At 45.7% G+C, this 21,201-nt stretch overlaps 1 protein-coding gene across 2 annotated transcripts in view; it reads left to right on the top strand.

Annotated features, from left to right (window-relative positions):
• Nucleotides 1-20,103, top strand: part of Arel1 (apoptosis resistant E3 ubiquitin protein ligase 1) — a 54,004-nt gene extending 33,901 nt beyond the window's left edge. For both annotated transcript variants that reach the window (XM_052739287.1, XM_052739286.1), the window contains exons 6-20: nt 3,584-3,753; nt 3,959-4,139; nt 4,333-4,580; nt 6,239-6,316; nt 7,505-7,646; nt 7,747-7,868; nt 9,122-9,197; nt 9,655-9,764; nt 10,687-10,866; nt 11,310-11,435; nt 13,168-13,297; nt 13,384-13,442; nt 16,895-16,984; nt 17,394-17,569; nt 17,676-20,103. In XM_052739287.1, the coding sequence (XP_052595247.1) occupies nt 3,584-3,753; nt 3,959-4,139; nt 4,333-4,580; nt 6,239-6,316; nt 7,505-7,646; nt 7,747-7,868; nt 9,122-9,197; nt 9,655-9,764; nt 10,687-10,866; nt 11,310-11,435; nt 13,168-13,297; nt 13,384-13,442; nt 16,895-16,984; nt 17,394-17,569; nt 17,676-17,778 (1,991 nt within the window). In that variant the 3' untranslated portion in view covers nt 17,779-20,103. The remainder of the gene's footprint in view (nt 1-3,583; nt 3,754-3,958; nt 4,140-4,332; nt 4,581-6,238; nt 6,317-7,504; nt 7,647-7,746; nt 7,869-9,121; nt 9,198-9,654; nt 9,765-10,686; nt 10,867-11,309; nt 11,436-13,167; nt 13,298-13,383; nt 13,443-16,894; nt 16,985-17,393; nt 17,570-17,675) is intronic.
• The last annotated feature ends 1,098 nt before the right edge of the window (nt 20,104-21,201 follow it).

The following is a 21,201-nucleotide window of genomic DNA, read 5'->3' on the forward strand; positions in this document are numbered from 1 at the left end:
GTCTTCCTTGGCCAGACCCTGTCTCAAACCACAGTCCCAAAGCCAAAGCAAGTTTCTATACTAGGTTATTTGAAGGGTGGTAGACTCATACCGAGTAACTTCTCAAGCTGGCTGAATTTCGGAGATTCATCTAGTTGGTCCCACTTTGTGGGTACTATTCAGTGGTATAGGTATCTGTTTAACTGTTCACCCATTGAAGGACACACTGGTGGTTTCCTGTTCTTAACTATTATCAACACAACTGCTATTAACATTCATGTACATCTTTTTTGTGTGAATGTAAGTTTTTATTTCTCAAGGAAATGCCCTGGAATGTAATTACCAAGGTATTTGATAATCAAATCTTTAGGGTTTTTTCTTTTGGTTTGGTTTGGTTTTGGTTTTTCAAGACAGGGTTTCTCATTATAGCCCTGGCTGTCCTGAAATTCATTCTGTAGACCAGGCTGACCTTAAACTCACAGAGATCCACCTGCCTCTGCCTCCTGAGTGCTAGGATTAAAGAGCTGCATTTTTAGGGGTTTTTGTTTGTTTGTTTGTTTGTTTGTTTGTTTTAAAGATTTATTCTTATGTGCATTGGTGTTTTGCCTGCATGTATGTCTGTTTAAGGGTTTGAGGGTGCCACATCCTGTGAACAGGAGTCACAGGCTGTCCTGAGCTGCCATGTGGGTGCTGGGAATTGAACCCGGGTCCTCTGGAAGAACAGCCGGTACCCTCAATCGCTGAGCTATCTCTCCAGCCCCTCATCTTTAGTTTTTTTAAGAGAGAAATTGTTAAACTCTTTTCCAGAGTGGCTCTGGCATTTGGGTCTCGTTTCTTCACATCCTTACCATTGTAATATTGTCACTATTTTTTAGCCATTCTGATAAATGTGTATTTAATTTCCCAAGTGGTTAGTGATGATAAACGTATTTCATTTGTTCTTTTGACAGCTTTATATCCTCTTTGGTGAAATATCTTTTCATGATGTTTGTGTATTTGTTAATTAGAAATTTTGAGATTTTCACTGTTGTGTTTTGAGAGCCTTTTTTTAGTTTGTTTGTTTTTTCGAGACAAGGTTTCTCTGTGTAGCTTTGGAGCTTGTCCTGGAACTCGCTCTGTAGACCAGGCTGGCCTCCAACTCACAGAGATCCGCCTGGCTCTGCCTCCCGAGTGCTGGGATTAAAGGCGTGCGCCACCACCGCCCGGCGAGAGCCTTTTAAGACAAATTCTATGCACTAGTCCCTTGTCAAACATTTGAAATCTGACTTTTCTTTTCATCCTAATACGATATCCCATGATATGAAGACATTTTTAATATTGATAAAGTTTACTTCTATCTTTTTTTTCTTTCCTTTCATGATCATGCTTTTAATGTCTAAGATCTCTGGCTAATTCCAGATCCTAAAGATTTTTCTCCATTGGTTTTTCTAAAAGTTGTATTATTTCACGTTTTATGTTAAAGCCATGCTCCATTTTTAGGTAATTTTTGTATGTGAGATTTACGTTAAGGGTTTTGATTTTTTTCCTTTTTGAAGCTCCCTGGCTGCCCACGGACCATGTGTTAAGAGGGTTGTCTTTCCTTCATAGATCGGGCTTTGACATCGCTGTCAAAGATCAGCTGGGGACACGTGTGGTGTTCCGTCTGGGGCTCTGTGCTGTACCATTGGGTGATGTGTCTGCCCGCCCCCCAGTCGGTACCAGAGCTTGGATTACTGTCCTTGTCATATCGCCTACACTGACTCCTCTCCATTTATTCTTCTTTTTCAGAATTGCTTTAGCTAATTCCAGTTCCTTTTCCTTTCTATCCAGATTTTGGTATAGTATCTAATTTATGAGTATTTTTCTAGGATTTTAGTAAGAATTGTGTTCAACCTGTATTTCAACTTGGGCAAGTTAGCACTTCCTCTGTGTTGAATCTTCCAATTCACAAGCATGCTGTATTTTATTTATTTGAAGGTCTTACACCCATGCACAAGGGATAGCACTCACTGGACTCGGTGGGTTAAAAAAGGAAGACATGAAGTTGGGAGGGGCATGTGATGGTGATGGGTAGGGATGGGTTGGGGAGGGTGTGGATGAATATAACCAAAATATATTGTGTGCATGTATGAAATTCTTAAAGAATAAATTCTCTATTTTTAAAATCAGTTTTTCTTTGTCCACAGCATTAGTAGTGCTCAATATACAGTTCTTATACGTATTTTGTTAGGTTTGCACCTCTTTCATGCCCTAGAGTTTTAGTTTTGCCATTGTTCAGTCCTTATTTTTTATTTGTATGTGTGTGTAGGAGTGTGGGTACTTTCAAATGACAGGTCTGAACACAGAGATTAGAAGACAACTTTGTTGTCCTCTGAACAACTTTGCCAACAATTTTTCTCTCCTTCACCTTTTCGTGGGTTCTGGGAGTCAGAGTTAGGTCCCCATGCTTGCACAGCATGCACCTTTACCTGCCAGCCTGTCTCACTAGCCCTGGCTGTCCTGGAACTCCCTCTGTAGCCCAGGCTGGCCTTGAACTCAGCCCTCTGCCTGCCTCTGCCTCCCAAGTGCTGGGGTTGAAGAGTGTGTCACTACACCTGACTTCAGCACTCACTTGTGAGGTCCACCTCAAAGGCTCTCTGGGAAATTGTAGCACTCACTTGTGAGGCTCACCTCAAAGGCTCTCTGGGAAATTGTAGCACTCACTTGTGAGGCTCACCTCAAAGGCTCTCTGTGAAATTGTAGCACTCACTTGTGAGGCTCACCTCAAAGGCTCTCTGGGAAATCATAGCACTGTATTTGTGAGGCCCACCTCAAAGGCTCTCTGGGAAATTGTAGCACTCACTTGTGAGGTCCACCTCAAAGGCTCTCTGGGAAATTGTAGCACTCACTTGTGAGGCCCACCTCAAAGGCTCTCTGGGAAATTGTAGCACTCACTTGTGAGGCCCACCTCAAAGGCTCTCTGGGAAATTGTAGCACTCACTTGTGAGGCTCACCTCAAAGGCTCTCTGGGAAATTGTAGCACTCACTTGTGAGGCTCACCTCAAAGGCTCTCTGTGAAATTGTAGCACTCACTTGTGAGGCTCACCTCAAAGGCTCTCTGGGAAATCATAGCACTGTATTTGTGAGGCCCACCTCAAAGGCTCTCTGGGAAATTGTAGCACTCACTTGTGAGGTCCACCTCAAAGGCTCTCTGGGAAATTGTAGCACTCACTTGTGAGGCCCACCTCAAAGGCTCTCTGGGAAATTGTAGCACTCACTTGTGAGGCCCACCTCAAAGGCTCTCTGGGAAATTGTAGCACTCACTTGTGAGGCCCACCTCAAAGGCTCTCTGGGAAATTGTAGCACTCACTTGTGAGGCTCACCTCAAAGGCTCTCTGGGAAATTGAAGCACTCACTTGTGAGGCTCACCTCAAAGGCTCTCTGGGAAATTGAAGCACTGTATTTGTGTCTTTAGTTCTGGCTTCTTCAGATTCTTTCCCATTTTGTTTGGTGTAGAAAGTGGTTAAAAATAACAAGAAAAATAAAAACATACCCAGAAACAACAACAGAAAACAAGTCCCCACAGTTCATTTCTGTGAATCTGTTTTCTTTCTTGGTCTTCATTGTCTTTCATTGTCTGTTTCAGGAATGGTGGTTCCTTCCAAAACCAAAATTGTGTGCCATTTTTCTACTCTTGTGTTGACCTGTGGTCAACCACACACTCTGCAAATAGTGCCCCGAGATGAGTATGACAACCCAACCAACAATTCCACATCCCTGAGAGATGAGCACAACTACAGCTTGTCCATTCATGAGGTGAGTGCCTTCTTCTCTTTTCCATGTGCAAGAAAACTAGGGTCTGTTATGCTCACCCCAACTCTTGTCTTCCCCCGGACTTCGGAGCCATCTTGTCTTTATCTGACAGTACCTGTCTGTTTAGGAAGCGTGAGGCATAGATTAAAGGAGCCGTAGGAGGGAGAGTCCTTGGGAAGCATGTCAAGTCACTCTTTACTTCCTGTAGCTCGGCGCTCAAGAAGGAGAGAATAATGACGTTTCATTTGAGAAGTCGGTGACATCCAACCGGCAGACATGCCAGGTGTTCCTGCGGCTCACCCTGCATTCTCGAGGGTGCTTCCATGCCTGCATCTCATACCAGAACCAACCCATCAATAATGGCGAATTTGACATCATAGTCCTTAGTGGTGAGTTGAAAGCTGTGCCCTGGTCCTTCCCCAGCCCGTTTCTTCCCCTTCTGTCTGTTCTCCAACCCACCCCACAGACATTTGATATTTGAGCCGTGTTTACCTTACTGCCCGGTAGTACACTGAGTGACCATCAGTAGGTTAGTTTGTCCTCTCTTGATTCCTATTTCAAACTTTGTTCTTTGTACTTCAGAGAATGAGAAGAATATTGTTGAACGAAATGTGTCCACCTCAGGAGTGAGCATTTACTTTGAGGCTTACCTTTATAACACCAACAGCTGCACAAGCACGCCGTGGCATCTTCCTCCCATGCACATGAGCTCCTCACAGCGCCGGCCCTCCACCGCTATTGAGGAGGATGAAGAAGACTCACCCTCAGAGTGCCACACCCCCGAGAAGGTGAAGAAACCCAAGAAGGTGTACTGCTATGTGTCACCAAAGGTTGGTGCCCCCTTTCTTGCCTTAAAATCCCCTCCCTGAGTCTGTATGCCACTAACATTCAGTGACAGACACCATAAAGTGGAGTCTGAGTGTCAGTGGGGCAGAGTCATCTCCTTGCAGAGTTTCTGAGACACTAAGAGAGGCTTCCCAGTGTTGTGTGCCCCCTGCTGCTGCAGGGGTTCACTTTGTACGAGGGCAGATCTCTGCCAGACTGTGTCTCTCAGCGCCGTTGAGTACCTGAACGTTCTATCCTCTGAGTGCTCTGGGGAAGATTGTCTAAGGTGGAGCTCTCAGGATTGTGAAGAAGGCTACTTTTTTTTTGATCATTAAGAAGTCCTCAGTGGGATCAGAATCACTGTTGGCCCCCTGTGCTGTATTGCAACAATTTGATCTTTCATTCTGTGATAATGTGAAACCACATTAAATGGTTGTCAATACCAGGCTTCAAGACTGTAAGGAAGAGCTTGGCAGAGACAGGAGGGTGAACTTCCCAAGCCCTGGAGCTCAGGGCGCCTTGTTAAAGGCTTTCTTTTGACTGTGTTTTTTTCTTCATCCAGTCCTCACAAGAATGAGACTATTGGAACATCCTATTACACCCTTTAATCTCATAATCAAAGCTGGGTTCAAATTCTCTTGTGCTTTCCAATGTTCTTCTGTGTGCCATCTTTGTTTACAAATCTCACTTTCCTGTGTAGTGGAGGGTGGCAGGGATGTAACTGAGCGGGGTGAAACATTGCAGAGAATCGGCACTGAATCAGTCATTGTTGAAACCGGCCAACTGTTTCCTCCTTTAGTGTGGTTGGAAGTTTCCTGTAATGAGCATTGGTCCTTAAGTCATGAGGGAAAATGTCGGGACTGGGGTGTAGTTCAGTGCTAGAACGTGCCTGTGGCATGTGAGGGGCAGTCCCAAGCACTGAAAAAAGGGAAAACGTATGACACACATTCAGATTAAACAAACCAACCAACCTTGCACTGTCTTTTCTCCTTTTCTAAATAGCGTAAGAAGAACCTTCCTTGTCCTCTTAATTAGGTATTTAGATGACCTTCTGTGTAAGACCCCCACCATGTTTCTCTCCAGCCTTCTTCCTGACTCCCCATCCGTGCCTAGTCCTTAGTACCATCCAAATAGGAAGAAAGGGCCAGGCATGGTGGCTCACATCTATAATCTCAGTACTCAGGAAGCTGAAACAAGGTCACTGTGACATGGAAGAGCCTGAGCTGCCTCGTGAGTCCCAGTACAGTCTGGACTAGGGAGTCAAACCCTTCTCAGACCCGACCACAGCAAACCAACATCAAATGGGGAGGGAGCAGTGGGTGTGGCTCCTGTATGTGGGCGTGGGGAGTCACTGAGCAGCAAGCAGGCAAGGCAGAGAGAGGGGTCCTGCTTGTTCCAGGGCGAAGTGGTTTATGCTCATGAGGTGAGCACCCAATTCCAAGCATCCCAAAATGAGAGTCGGACCTGAGCGTTGAGATGATGACCCGGGTCTGTGGAATTGGACTGTCGAGTTTCAGTTTGCCTTGCAGATAGATTTATTTTAGTACTGACTAATTATCCTTTTGTATTATGAAAAATACAGACACGACCTTGGTATTTGCCTTGTAACACCCAGACAGGGCTCTCTTCTTTATCACACACCTCATTTTCTGTTGGTCCCCAGCAATTCTCCGTGAAGGAATTCTACCTGAAAATCATCCCCTGGCGCCTCTACACCTTCCGAGTGTGCCCTGGAACAAAGGTAAGTTGAACTTTTGGGCTCAACTTTGGGGTGGTCAGACTTTTTTTTTCTTTTTGAGGGCTTTCATTGTTTCTGAAAGTTCTCTCTCTCTTCGTTTCCAAACAAAGAAGTTATCCCTCATTGAATGCCATGAGTATTCAGGGAGTGTGCTGTGGAAACTGCCTAGTTTGTACCAGTAGCGATTCAGAGTACTCTCGAGTGCCGCCTTCTGGCCTCAGCGGCCTCTCACAGGTGTGCTCGCTCTGCTTACGTGCGCTCTCTGCTGCGGAAGCTTGCTTGTTCTACGCTTGTTCTACGCTGAGAAGGAGTGTTCTCATGTATTAAAAAATTCCTCTTTTTTATTTTTCTACTTGTGTTTTTTAATTGTTCTGGGCCTAAATCTAAGCTTTGCCCCAGAGGCTTGGGTATATTGTTTATGAAGATCACTTTCTCCAGGCCTTTTGGAATAGAAGTTGCTCCTTCTTAAACCTCAGTGGAAGGTCTGCAGTGTTGCCCAGGATCCTTACTTAAAGGCAGTTTTTTCTATGACTCAAATAAGTTCAGTAGAACTTGAAAAGGGACCAGCAAGATGGCTCAGTGGGTGAAAGTCCTTGTCAACCAAACCTGACCACCTGAGTCGATCTCCAGAACCTGCGTAAAGAGCCGAATGTGGTGGCACGTGACCCCAGTGCTCTGTGGCAAGATGGGAGGCAGGGACAGGAGAATCACTTGGGTGCTCAAAAGCCAAGCAGCCTAGAGTATTTAGCAAGGCAGAACCAACTCCTGAAAACTATACCCCCCTACACAGCATGGGTACACACACTAAAAACGACAAAGAGACAAACAGACCTGTACATTGTAGAGCATCGGGAAGGGCTGGCAAGATGACTCAGCAGCTAGACGTGCAAGCCAGGTCTAGTGGCCAGAGTTCATCCTCCAGACCCGTGTGGTGGCAGAAGAGAACGATGCCCGCAGGCTGGCCGCTGACCCTGTGTGCTGTGTGGCACATGCACCTGTACACATACACATACACACGCACTAAATAAAGGTATGAGATAAACGAGATAGACTCCAGGCAGGTACTTATTTACAAAAAACAGCAGTGCCTTGTTTTTGTTGTTTGTGTAGCAGAGTAAGCATTTGAAAGGCTTTGGTGGAATTAAGGGATTTATAGATGAACTTAACCACTTTCTAAATTTTCTTTGCTAGTTTTCATATCTTGGCCCCGATCCTGTTCACAAGCTCCTCACACTGGTGGTGGATGATGGTATTCAGCCTCCCGTGGAGCTCAGCTGCAAGGAAAGGAACATTCTAGCTGCCACTTTCATCCGCTCCCTGCACAAGAACATCGGTAAGGGCGGGGAGGCAGTGGACCACGAGGGCGTCGAGCTGGAGAGCAGTGCTCCTCCGCATGTCTGTAATAAGTCTTGATGAACTTTGCTGCTCCTCAGGAGGCTCTGAGACCTTTCAAGACAAGGTGAACTTTTTCCAGCGAGAGCTTCGGCAGGTACATGTGAAGAGACCTCATTCCAAAGTCACCCTGAAGGTCAGCAGACACGCCTTGTTGGAATCGGTAAGTAAAGTCTCATCTTTATATGCGAGTTCTCCAGCTAAGGACCTCTTCAGTATTTGACTGTATTCTGCAATGCGTCCTTTTAATGAACCATAAACTTCTCCCTTTAAACATATTAGGGACTTATTCGTTCTTTCATTGTATATACTTTATTATACTGGGTTGGAGCACTGTGTTGGAAGCATGCAGCGGAGGGGAGACTCAGGACCCCGCAGTTTTCTGGTCTGTGCTGACGTAGTTCCTGGACAGTGTAGGGGTGGAAGTAGTGCTTAGAGAGGCGGCCTGTTAGTCACGCCTGGGTAGAAGGAAGAAGTCATTCTTGTTGTCACTCTGGGCTGCTAGACATGGAACACCTGATGAGTGTGTGTCTCCACCACACAGACATTGGCATGGTCTGACATTCCCTAAGAGTGAGAAGGCTTGGTGCCTGTCCAGAAAGTGTTTGTGGTGTTTGGCTCTGGTAGGTGTGCCTGGAAACCCCCTTTCTCAGCCACACTCCATGTGGATGGCTCCCTGTGTGGGCCTTGCCTGGTGGTGGATAGTCTGTACTTTACTGAAAACCAAGACTCCTTAAGCTCTTTTGTTTATAGCTTATCACTTACTTGAATCTTTTTGAAGAAAACTTTTCTGTAAGGGGTTTTTCATTAATAAAGTGAAGTTTATAAAAAAAAAGAACAGAAAAAAATTTTAACTATCAAATTCCAAATTAAATGGTTTTGTGTGTGTGTGTGTGTGTGTGTGTGTGTGTGTGTGTGTGTGTGTATTTGTTTTTTCTCCAGTGAGAAGTTGTCACAGTGTAGACCAGGCTGGCCTTGAACTTGTAGTCCTCCTGCTTCAGCCTCATGTTTGCTGGGATCATCGGGGTTTGCTTCTATATTTAGATTTTTTTTTTTTTAATTTTGAATTTCTCTTGGAGATTTGTATATTTACATATAAGATGATGTCACTAGAGCCAGGCAGTGGTGGCACACGCCTTTGATGCCAGCACTCGGGAGGCAAAATCAGGCAGATCTCTATGAGTTCGAGGTCAACCTGGGCTGCAGAGTGAGGTTCAGGAAAGGCGCGAAGCTGCACAGAGAAACCCTGTCTCTGGGGAAAAAAAAAGATGATGTCACTAAAGCATACTTATGTGTCATACATCACCTGCATGTAGTGCTTGGCTTAAGGAGCAGTGGTGGCGCTCTTGGGGTTGGTCTTTAGCAGCTGAGGGATGCTAGCCAATGTTCTGACAGCTTCCTTCCTCTCTGTTTTAGTCTTTGAAGGCCACTCGGAACTTTTCCATCTCAGATTGGAGCAAGAACTTTGAAGTGGTTTTCCAGGATGAAGAAGGTTGATTTTGAAATTTCATTTTACCATTTTAATTCTCCTTCCTACTCCCACACTCTTCAAAAAGTCCCAAACAGCCCCTCCACCCCCAAAAGACCCAGCTTCTATGAGTCAGGGAAGAAGCCTGGCTGCATGGCGTGGGGGAGCGTGGAGAACAGACATGTGGGTGAGCTCTTAGAGTTCACACGAAAAGGACAAAATAACCACTGCAGATCCCAGAGTGTCCATTTCCTGGGATCTCTGACCTTCTCTGTTCCTGTTAGCGTAGTGATCAGAATACCTTGAATTCTACAGAAGGAAGTAGGGTTCCAGAAACTGTCCGCCGTGCAGGCGAGCTCCAGTGAAGAGCCAGGGAGTGGAAGAGAAGGGGTGTGAGCGTGTTAAGTGGTCACTAAAGGAAGGGAAGTAGCAGGAGGTGGTGGAAGCCAGCCTCACTTTTAATCTTCATTATACTTTTCAGCTTTGGATTGGGGAGGGCCTCGCCGGGAGTGGTTTGAGCTGATCTGCAAAGCCCTGTTTGATACCACCAGTCAGCTCTTCACCCGGTTCAGTGACAACAACCAAGCGCTAGTGAGTGTGCCTTCCCGGAGGGGGTGGGGGGTGGGGGGGGGCTGGGGGGGTGGGGGCGGGAGCCTAACCGAGTGCACAGAGCTTCACACAGCTGACCTGGGAGTCCTGACAAGTTGTGTTTTGTGTTTTGCTCTTAATTTGCTGTTAGTAATGAGCTAATCAAGTTGCCTCCCTTTTATTTGGCTCCATTATTTCATCTGTAAATAGGAAAAAAATAGTAGTTGAGCATTTGGCCGAGAGCATTATATTGTAATGGCTACTTTACTCATTTATAATAATGAAGCTATTTTCTAAAGAAAGATGCCTAAGGCAGTTGGTTTCTGTATTAGATCTTTGACTAGAGGTGTCAGAAGTAGAGCACCTGACTGTGGTTCAATAAAGTTCTCATTTAGGGACAGGCATCATATCCCTGTACTCAAATCATCCTGGGACCACAAACTAATCTAAGGTTCTTCAGCAGCCATCCTCCAGTCACTTTCAATTACTCAGTTGTCTGCTCTGTGATCCTTAAACTGAAATTTTATTCCCTTGGTGGAGGGTATGAGCCCGATTTCCATTGCTGTAATAAATGCCTGAGACAATGAGCACATGAAGAGAAAACATCATCTCTCTGCAGAGTTCTAGAAGTTTCAGTCCCTGGTTGGTCTGCCTCGTTGCTTTGGTCTGTGGTGAGGCAGCATATCGTAGTGGCAAGAGTATGACAAGATCGTCCATCTCAGGGTTGGGGCATGGAGGAGAGAAGGCCACCAGGCAGCTCTCTTCCAGGGCATACCCCAGTAACCTGAACCCATTGATGGCACTCTGGGCACCTTTGGGACATTCCAGGTCCAAACTGTAGTACATTGCATTGGGAGGGAGGGTCTTTCCAGAACTAGGATGGATGGAAAATGGTCCAAGGCCTTTCCATTTCTTTCTTTGACAGGTGCATCCTAACCCTAATCGCCCAGCTCACCTGCGTTTGAAGATGTATGAGTTTGCAGGGCGGCTGGTGGGCAAGTGTTTGTATGAGTCCTCTCTAGGAGGAGCTTACAAGCAATTGGTCCGTGCCCGGTTCACTCGGTCTTTCCTGGCCCAAATCATTGGACTCCGTATGCATTACAAGGTAACATCTTAGGTGTGCATTTCCACTAAGACAGTCTGGCCAATGCCTCTGGAATCTTTCCATATGAGCTGATTTTCTAAAGTATTTTTTCCCTTTTACTTATTTTTAAAAAATATTTGTTTATTTTTATTCTGTCTATATATGTGTTTTGCCTGCATGTATGTACATACACCAGATGCATCCCTGGTACCCACAGAGTCAGAAGAAGGTGTTGGATCCCCTGGAACTGGAATAGCAAATGATTGTGAGCCTCTATGTGGTTGCTGGGAACTGAACCCCGGTCCTTTGGAAGAGCAGCCAGTGCTCTTAACCACTGAGCCAGCTCTCCAGCCCCCTGGCCTGATTATTTTTAAGACTGAAGATGTAAGTGATGTCAAGCAGTTAAAATTTCATTCGTGGTAAAAGAGTTCATGTGCTTCTTCTGTGTCTGCCTTTCTCCTCAGTACTTTGAAACAGACGACCCAGAATTCTACAAGTCCAAAGTTTGCTTTATCCTCAACAATGACATGAGTGAGATGGAGCTGGTCTTTGCAGAAGAAAAATATAACAAATCAGGTCAACTGGATAAGGTGATAAAGACCACGAGGAGTTATGGGTCCCCTACGCCCCTGGCCCCTCTAAAACAGGACCAGTAGGACTTTGTGCAGGGAAGGAAAGACGGCAGAGCGACCAAAGTGTCATTGCACAGGCCGGCTGGGGAGGACGACTGTGTCAGTGATTAGCAGTTGGGATGTAGGTGGCTGATGCTTCATTTAACACAGTGTCTGTACGTTGTAAAATCCTCGTGTTGGTCTTGTTGGGTTTTTTGTTTGGTTGGTTTGGTTTTTTGAGACAGGGTCTCACTGTGTAGCTCAGGCTGGCCTCCTGAGTGCTGAGATTACTGGCCAGATATATTTTTGTTGCAAATGTGCTTTTGTTACATTGTGGAGTTATGAGATATCAAATGATAATAATGAAGCTGGTCATAATAATAATAATATATTACTAAACTTCATTAGGTATGATACCACCACTGCAAAACTAGTTAACAATATACAATTAAAAGGAAAGTAGCAATGACTGAAAAGATGTGGCAGCTGGGTATGGTGGTACCTACCTTTAATCCCAGCACTTGGGAGACACGTGCAGGCAGGCAGATCTCTGAGTTTGAGGCCAGCTTGGTCTACATAGAGAGACCCTGTCTCAAAAAAACAAAAAAACAAACAAGCAAAAAAAAAAAACAAACAAACAAAAAAAAAAACCCAGAACTAAACACTACTGAAAATGATTGGAATGCCACTTTTCTGTCTTTGTTCTAGTGAGGTCTGTACCTGGCTTCCTGAGCTGGTGTAACGAGCTGCAAGTGAACAGAACCTTAGGTCACAGTCCTTGCCCTGGGGACAGCAACAGGTTGTTCACCAGCGGGATTCTCAGTAGATTAAGACAGTAGAATTTTTTTCTATAATTATAGATACTATATTACTCCTATAATTTGGTGTGGTTTTTGTGAATAAGCATTTCTAGCTGTGGCCTAAAAAGTGTTGTTAAGATTTATTGTTCACATCAATGCACTTAAAATGGAGGCGTTCATTCCCTTATGGAAACAACTCTGGTTTCCATACACAGGATCTCCAGGTCATTGTTCTCACTGCTTGGGACTTCTTCAAGTGCCCCTCCGTTGTTGTTTATTGGGGTGTGTGTGTGTGTGTGTGTGTGTGTGTGTGTGTGTGTGTGTGTGTTTACTAATTCTGTTGGTGACACAAGAAGCTTGTTCAGCTTTTCTTTGCAGAGAGACAAATGGAGGAACACGTAGTTATTGGACTGAAGTTCTGTTAGTAGCAAGTTAGTATCGTGGCTGGAGTTTGGAAGCCAGATTTCCGTCTGCAGCCATTGTTCTTTCCATTTGTCTGCTTGGGAGGTAGAAGAATGTGTGGGAACAAGTGTTTCCGTCTCAGAATTTCAGAGCTATGAAAGAGCTTCTTTGGAAAAGGTCATCAGTGGGTTAGTTGTAGGGGAGGGATTCAGCTATTGCTAACACACACAACATCTTCCTGGGCCATCACCGCTGCTCCACTGCATGGGAGAAGACCTCGTGTAGCACCCACTTTAGAAATCAGCTAGCAGAGTGTGGAAGAAGCGCTGTAAGCCCTGAAGGTTAGTGACAAAAGGTAGAGGCAAGTGTGTTAAGAAGCCAAATGCAGATTAGGAGCTTGAGGCCGGCACTGAGGGAGTCCAGTTCCGCTGCTCGTGGGACACTCCAGGCTGAGACATCGTACAGTTTCCTAGCCACAACCTCTCCTTGTCTTTTGCCTCCTGTTTCAGGTTGTAGAACTCATGACAGGTGGAGCTCAAACCCCAGTCACCAATGCAAATAAAATCTTCTACTTGAACTTGCTAGCCCAGTATCGGCTGGCCAGTCAAGTGAAAGAGGAGGTGGAGCATTTCCTAAAAGGTGGGACCCTGTCTCCTTTTGCTGAAGATGTCTGCGTCGTCGTCGTAGTTGCCGGTATGGCTTTAACTTGGACACTTTTGTTTCAGGCTTGAATGAGTTGGTTCCTGAGAACCTCTTGGCTATTTTTGATGAGAATGAGCTTGAGGTAAGTGCTTAGGATTCGGACCTATTTTGTTCTGTGTTATTTTCATTTCCTTGTGTGGAGAGACACCCAAGTGCATGTCCCACCTGTGGGGATCAGAGGGCCACTTGTCGACTGAGCTCTCTCCTCCTCCACACGAGTCTGGGTTGGACACGAGTGGTCAGGCTTGGTTGGTAGCACGTGCCTTTACCTTCCTAGCCGTCTCCGTCTCACCAGCCCCACGACTGCTGCTCTCAGAGCACGCCTCATGGGCTCCTGCTGGCTGTATCTTCTGTTAGAGGTGTGGCAGGAAAGTCTGTCCTTTCTTTTGGGGGGGCTAAAGGGTGGGACAGAGTCTCACTATGTAGCCAGAAAGTCTTTTTTATTATGCAAAAGTTGGATTCACCTTTTAAAAATTTTTATTTTATTATATGTGTCTGAGTCTTTTGCCTGCATGTATGTCTGTGTACCACATGTGAGCCTGGTTCCTGCAGAAGCCAGAAGAGGATGTCGGATCCCTTGGAACCTGAGTTACAGACAGTTGTGAGGTGCCATGTGGATGCTGGGAATAGAGCCCAGGTCCTCTGGAAGAGCACCCAGTGATCTTAACCGCTGAGCCATCTCTCCAGCCTGTGTCCACTTTTGTTACTCTTCTGTTCATTGACCCGTTCTTCAGCTTTTAAAAATTAGAACGTCAAAAGTCAGAAAACGTCAAGTGTCTATGAAGAGTGGTAGTTAATATTTATCCATTAACTACTATTGATATTAATCGACTAGTAAGGAGTATTGACATCATGTGCAGTCTTCATAATGTCTTATGACATTTAAGGGGATTATAGAATGTATTCAGGAATATGTGAACTGTGAATTGTGTACTGAGATACCAGAGAAATCGCAATGAAGAAGCTAGTCTCTTATGGACTATATGCTAGTGAAAGAGACATCCCACAAGATGGGATTACATTTAGGGTTTTGACCATAACCACCGTGTGTGTGTGTGTGTGTGTATACGTGCGTGTCTGTGTTACTATTTCACATTTTTTTTTTTAAGATTTATTTATTTATTATGTATACAGTGTTCTGTCTGCAAGTATGCTTGCCGGCCAGAAGAGGGCACCAGATCTCATTACAGATGGTTGTGAGCCACCATGTGGTTGCTGGGAATTGAACTCAGGACCTTTGGAAGAACAAGCAGTGCTCTTAACCTCTGAGCCATCTCTCCAGCCCCTATTTCACATTTTGAATCAATTAAAAGTTAGCTATAAGATAGTAGATACTGGGGCTGGAGAGATGGCTCAGAGATTAAGAGCACTGGCTGTTCTTCCAGAGGTCCTGAGTTCAATTCCCAGCAACCACATGATGGTCACAATCATCTGTAATAAAATCTGGTGCCCTCTTCTGGCATGCAGGGATGCAGGCAGAACACTATATGCATAATAAATAAATATTAGAAAAAAAAGAAAAAAGCAAATACCATTTTTATAGTTAGCTGAATTAAAGTCCTTATGAGTCAAGGACAAAACAAAGTGGCGGGAGGGAGGGAGCTGGAGAGATGGCTCAGCGGTTAAGAGCACTGGCCATTTTTCTAGAGGACCTGGGTTCAATTCCCAGCACCCACATGGCAGCTGACAACTATCTGTAACTCCAGTTCGAGGGGATCCGACACCCTCACACAGACATACATGCAGGCAAAACACTAATGCACATGACATAAGAACAAATAAAGTTAAAAAACACTAACAGCAGCAGCAGAAAACAAAGTCAGTTTGTCTTTCCTGCTGTTGCTCCTCACAGATGATACATACAGTAAAGTTATAATTTTTAACTTCCCATAGCTTTTATGAGGAGTTCCTTTCTGCAAACTGTTTCCCGTTAGAAATCTTTTCCCAGCACTTAGGAGGCAGAGGCATGAGGATCCGTTCCAGGCCAGCCTGGTCTACAGAGGGAGTTCCTGGACAGCCAGGGCTACAGAGAGACCCTGTCTTGAAAAACAAAACAAAACAACAAAAAGATAAAATTCCTTTAAAATTGTAAGGAAAACAATTAGTGTGAGTGTCAGGTGATGTTGTGTAATTCTTTTTCTTGTTAGCTGAACTGTCAGAGGACAGTCAGAGCCTTCCATTAGTCTATCACTTTTTGTGCTTTGAGATATAAAATCCAAACAAGGAACTCTCAGTCTCAGATTTCTCATAGAACTCTTACCCAGTGCTGGTATTTGGGACACTGGAGTGTTTTGTTTTTCATGAGCATTGGTAACAGCATATGAAGGAAAGCTGCAGTCTTCCGGTTGCTCCTTAGCCTGCTCCTAGTTACTCGTTAGCTTGGCATGGTCTCGAAACGAAGCTTCCAGGGCTTCGTTGGCCCTCTTTTGTCTCTTTATTAAGAGATTTCATTCCTTATAGCTATTGGAAGGATACTCATAGTCTGCTAAGTAACGTGTTGGATCTTGAACCAAATTAGGACATCAACAAGATGTTTAGGGCTCTGAAGTCATTGATGTTTCTCTCTCTCTCTCTCTCTCTCTCTCTCTCTCTCTCTCTCTCTCTCTCTCTCTCTCTGCATACCTTTTAATTTATCTGTTCAACTGGAGGCAGAGCTAAAGGGAAGTAGTGAAAGTTCAGTCCACCAAAGGAGAATAGATAGATCCTGAGAGAAAATACTCATAAACGGGGCTGGGGATTTTCATCAAAGGGAAAGGACTTGCCTTTTTTCCTTGGCATTCCTTTGCTAGAACATATACTTAGTTCTTTTATTTCTTTAATTTTTTCTTTTAATTACAAGGAATCCATAGCAATTCTTAACTAGGCATGCTCACCAGAAACACCTTTTCAGTTGCATAAGCTTTTTTTTTTAAAGATTTATTTATTTATTATGTATACAGTGTTCTGTCTGCACATATCCCTGCAGGCCAGAAGAGGGCACCAGATCTCATTACAGATGGTTGTGAGCCACCATGTGGTTGCTGGGAATTGAACTCAGGACCTTTGAAAGAGCAAGCAGTGCTCTTAACCTCTGAGCCATCTCTCCAGCCCCCCAGTTGCATAAGCTTCTAATCCAACTCTAGAGATATAGATGTAGTAGACCTAGGGCTCAGCTACAAGCATATCTGTCTGCCTTTCTTTGTAACTGAGTCTGTGACACAGGCAGATCTAGGGCCCACAGCCCCTAGCAGCTGTATCAGAGGCCAGAGCAGTCCTAGGGACCCGGGGGAAGACATTGCCCACCACCTGCCAAACCCCTTTAAGCCTGTCCGACAACCCTAGACTGCATCTACCCCTGGGCCCCATATCCAGGCCCTTTTTTTGTTTTGTTTTGTTTCTTTTAAAGACCACACTGCTTAGGAATCATTGGCTGATTGCAGTTTATTCTGGCACTGTGATCTCTTCTGTCTTTCTCCTGGTGTTCCTTTTATTCTGCATTTCCATGTCAATAGGTAACTGACTAGTGTGTCTTTGTCCTTCTGTCTGTCTTTTTAGCTGCTGATGTGTGGGACTGGAGACATCAGTGTAGCTGACTTCAAAGCCCATGCTGTAGTGGTTGATGGCTCCTGGCATTTCAGAGAAAAGGTAATGGGCTAAACTTTCTACAGTTGGATTGGTATCATCTTGTGAGGAAAGGTTTTAGAAGAAAAAATTAGAGGAGTCAAAGAAGTTGACATGTTGACTGGCACAAAGGGGTTCATGTGGGGAAAACAGGTGGTTACCCAAGCTGAAAGGAGCCTGGGTCCCTAAACTGTTGCATTGACTGCCACTGGGGCCGTAAATGGGAAATGCAAGTAAACAGAGCCAAGCAATCAATTGGTGATTGCTCATCTGACCCTGTGACAGTGTCAATTCTTACAGAGGTAGTTATTCATGCCTCATAGAACTGTAAATGGGAGCATGTGCCTACCCAGAGTATCCTGTTCCTTCCGTAAGGATCAACTCCTTAGGATCAAATGCTGCACACCCTGTGTGACCTTGTCCTTCCTGCCAGGTCATGAGGTGGTTTTGGACTGTGGTTTCCAGTCTGACCCAGGAGGAATTGGCTCGGCTACTTCAGTTCACAACAGGCTCCTCTCAGCTTCCGCCTGGAGGCTTTGCTGCCCTCTGTCCCTCATTTCAGATTATCGCTGCTCCGACCCACAGCACTCTTCCTACTGCACACACATGGTAGGTGTCTGGCTGCCCAAAGCATCCCTGGTGGGAGAGTCTCTTTCTAGCCCTTGCTCATGTTTCTTGTAGTGTGAATTAATCATTTTCCTTCTTGTTCTTCCAGTTTTAACCAACTGTGCCTCCCTACATATGACTCATATGAAGAGGTACACAGGATGCTGCAGCTGGCCATCAGTGAGGGTTGCGAGGGCTTTGGCATGCTCTGACCGCTCCTCTGCCACCTGCTTGGCTCATACTCTCTAGAGCATCTGGGTACATGTTACCAAGCATAACCACTGACCTTAACACACATACCCATTAGCCAGGAGAGACTGCATGCTCCCGCGTGTCTGGAGTATTCTGCCATCTACAAGCATTGTTCTTACCTCACCCACTCTGTGTCCACATTTACCACAGGCCATTTGGGCACGTGGTACCTATCTGAACACCACTCAGTCATGAGAAAAGGACCATGCTGCTGTCATTTCATTTGGTCCTTTGAAGATCTCTGTAGCTGGATCTGCCTCAGTGGCTGGGAGAGATGGATGACATGGAGGACTCAATTCTGTTGGAAAGCTGGCATGCTGAGACCCTTAAGCAATGCCTTGTTCCAGCACCCTCTGCTCTTTGGAAATCCCTTCTTGATCTCACTTCTTGACCAGACTGGTACATGATCCCTTCTCCTGGACAACCCATCACCTCTTCTCATCAGTAGCCAGGAGAAGCACAGATAGAAAGTGGCCGGCACAGGCCATAGCACTGATGGGGACTGATAGTACTTCAGGTCTCTGTGGTGACAACTGGAGAAGACACTCCTTGGGGGCATTTTTGAAGATGATCACCACTCCATAAAGACTGTGCTAAGCTTTCTCCTGAGCTTGAGCCGGTGAGAAAAACAGTGAGAAGAATGTAAAGGGTGGCTGTGCCGTGGCCTCCCGTGCTGGCTGCGCTTCTCTCGGGGAAGGGCCGTGTCCAGCCATGTGGACGGCTTGAAGACTACTGATGCATTTCTCTGAGCTTGCTGTTTGCACTGACGGACGACGCGGCATGACCACTGATCTCCAGTTTATGTGGTCTGTTAAGAGCTGTCTTTAACACTCCGCTGGAAGAATTTTGGGAGCAAAGGACTGGGACAGTAAACATAGGTTGCCAACTCTTTGGTGGTGGTCTCTGGTAGCACTGAGGCAGAAGAACTGTCGTCACAGGTCCTGGGTCAGGCCACTGGGGATAGACATGGTGGCGATCCAGCAGCAGTCAATACCTAGCAATTCCAGGTACTTGGTTTCATCAGTTTCAGGAAGGGGAATCAGGAGGGAGGAAGCTATATTGGGTTCACCATTATGTGTGATCGAAGAGGACTTGTCAGTCTCTTGGAAGATGATGACATCTCTTTTCATTAGTGTTTGAATGAAAACAACATAAGACTCAAGATCACATGGACTTCCCAGTTTCTGTCTTTAACAAGGCTTTGCTACAAGCTCCCGTTTCTGATGGGGTACTCACTCAGAATATTACAAGCCATCTCTATTGCCAAAACCAGCAGGTACACAGAATCCCGAGGCAAGGCAGTTCTTATGACTTGGCCTCCTGGAAGTATGTCTGAGCTCTCCTGTTCCCAGGGATCATGAGAAACAAGCCCTCCTGAGCTGCTAGAATTCCTACCTGACCTCCTTTGCAGTCATTATTTGTCCTTTGTTGGCGTGGGCGCTGACCTCACTTCTTGGGGTTTAGGACCTGGCATCAGGGCCTCTACACCCCAGGACCCTCCATGCCACATGGTCACTGCTCTCCTCAGGGACCAGGACAAGGTGCTGCTGCTTGCCCACATTTTCCCCATGGAACGTGTCCAAGCTGGTTTAGCCATCCCCCTGCTGCCTCTCAGGCCTCCTCTGGGGCTTCCAGCTGGGGTACATGGGCTGGCTTGGCTCTTTGGGGCAATTGTTCCTGTCCTGGATTCTGTAATCCCGGCTCCAGCACCCCTCTAGAGATTACCAGGGGGGTTGAGTTTATATTCTTGGCTAGACCTATCATTTTAGGCTCTAGTTATAGCACTTTTTCAGTCTCCTAGGCACCGGAGTCTCTAACAACAACAACCCTTTAGTACTGTGTGGTTTTCTATTCCAGTGTACTCTCTCCCGACTATTCAGAAGCAGTTTGGCTCTCTTTTGCAGTTTCTTTTACCTTTTTTTCTAATACTGCTTTGGCATTAGCCAGTGTGGGGAAGACATACAGAATGTTGGAGAGATTAAAAAAAAAAAAAAAAAGATGTGTTATTTCTTGGGCAATTTTCTATTCCTAGTCCTTATTTAGCCAGTTCTTCTGTTAATGCTTTGTGACATAGGCCCTTGGGAGGCTAGCTGCTCCCCTGGCTTTTGGCTTTTCAGTGTCCTTGAAGGAGACAAGTCATGAAATGAAAACCAAGAGGATGTCGGTGTGGTTCTAGAAAGTTGGCAGAGACCGAACTCTGCTGCACATTGTCAGGCCCGGTCTGGACGTCTGCAGCTGGAGATGTAAATATTTTGTACAGTAAATAAAACACCTACAGGAAGCGAGCACTGAGTGACTGTTTGAGTAGGAGCGGGGAGCAGAACTTAAATGGAAGATGGGGAGGAAAATGTTCAGAGAGGCTTCTCTGTGTTACTGGTGACCCCCCTGGAAGCGGGAACAGTCTGCTGTGGAGAGTGTGTGCACTTGGAACCCTGGCTATAGATACCAACCCAGTGGGAAAGGCTTTGTGCTCAGGGCCTGAGGAGAAAGCTACTTTGATATGACCAAAGGAAATCTATTATAATCTTTAAACATTAATTTGTTGTTTTCTGTATCAGAAGGTCAATAGTTAAAAGAGGGGGCTAGGCCAGGTGACGGTGGCGCATGATTTTAATCCCTGCACTCGGGAGGCAGAGGCAGGCGGATTTCTGTGAGTTTGAGGCCAACCTGGGCTACGGTTCGAGATCCAGGACAGACACCAAAGCTACACAGAGAAACCCCGTCTTGAAGAAAAAAAGGGGGGTGGGGGAGGGTGGGTAGAGAGATGGCTCAGTGGTTAGGGATGCTTGCTGCTGTTACAGGAACCTGGCTTTGGTTCCTGGCGCCTACGCTGGGCAGCTTATAACCACCTGTAGCTCCAATTCCTGGGGATCCAGGGACCCAGGATGTCTGTAGGCATCTGCACAAACATGGTGCACAGGCACATACATTTAAAAAAATAATCTTAACAGTTAAAGCAAGGTGGGTGTGGTAGTTCATGCCTGTAGTCCCAGCTACTTGGGTGGCTGGGCTAGGAGGATCACTTGAGCCCAGGAGTTTGAGAATGGCCTGAGTAACACAGTGAGACCTTGCCTCATAAAACAAAAACCCTTTCAGTGTCAAACAACAACAACAAAGCCCCAAACAAAATAGTAAAAGAGGAAGTATACAGGGCTAAGTCACCCACCCTCCAGAGGTAAACACTGTTAACACTGACAGCCCTCAGGTTTTCGTGGTTACATATTTAGCTGCCACCACCATCCTTGTGCTATTTCCATTGGGTCTTCACAGCTGGTGTTAAGAATTCTCTGAGACCGTCTTGGTCCCATGAGAATCCAGCCCAGACTCCTGGTGCTGAACCTGATTAATCGTATGTTCTGAGACTGCTACTTGGATAATCCTTG

This window comes from Peromyscus californicus, unplaced genomic scaffold, assembly GCF_007827085.1.
Source record: "Peromyscus californicus insignis strain IS unplaced genomic scaffold, ASM782708v3 Scaffold_15__1_contigs__length_86483966, whole genome shotgun sequence".
In the NCBI taxonomy this organism is placed as follows: domain Eukaryota; kingdom Metazoa; phylum Chordata; class Mammalia; order Rodentia; family Cricetidae; genus Peromyscus; species Peromyscus californicus.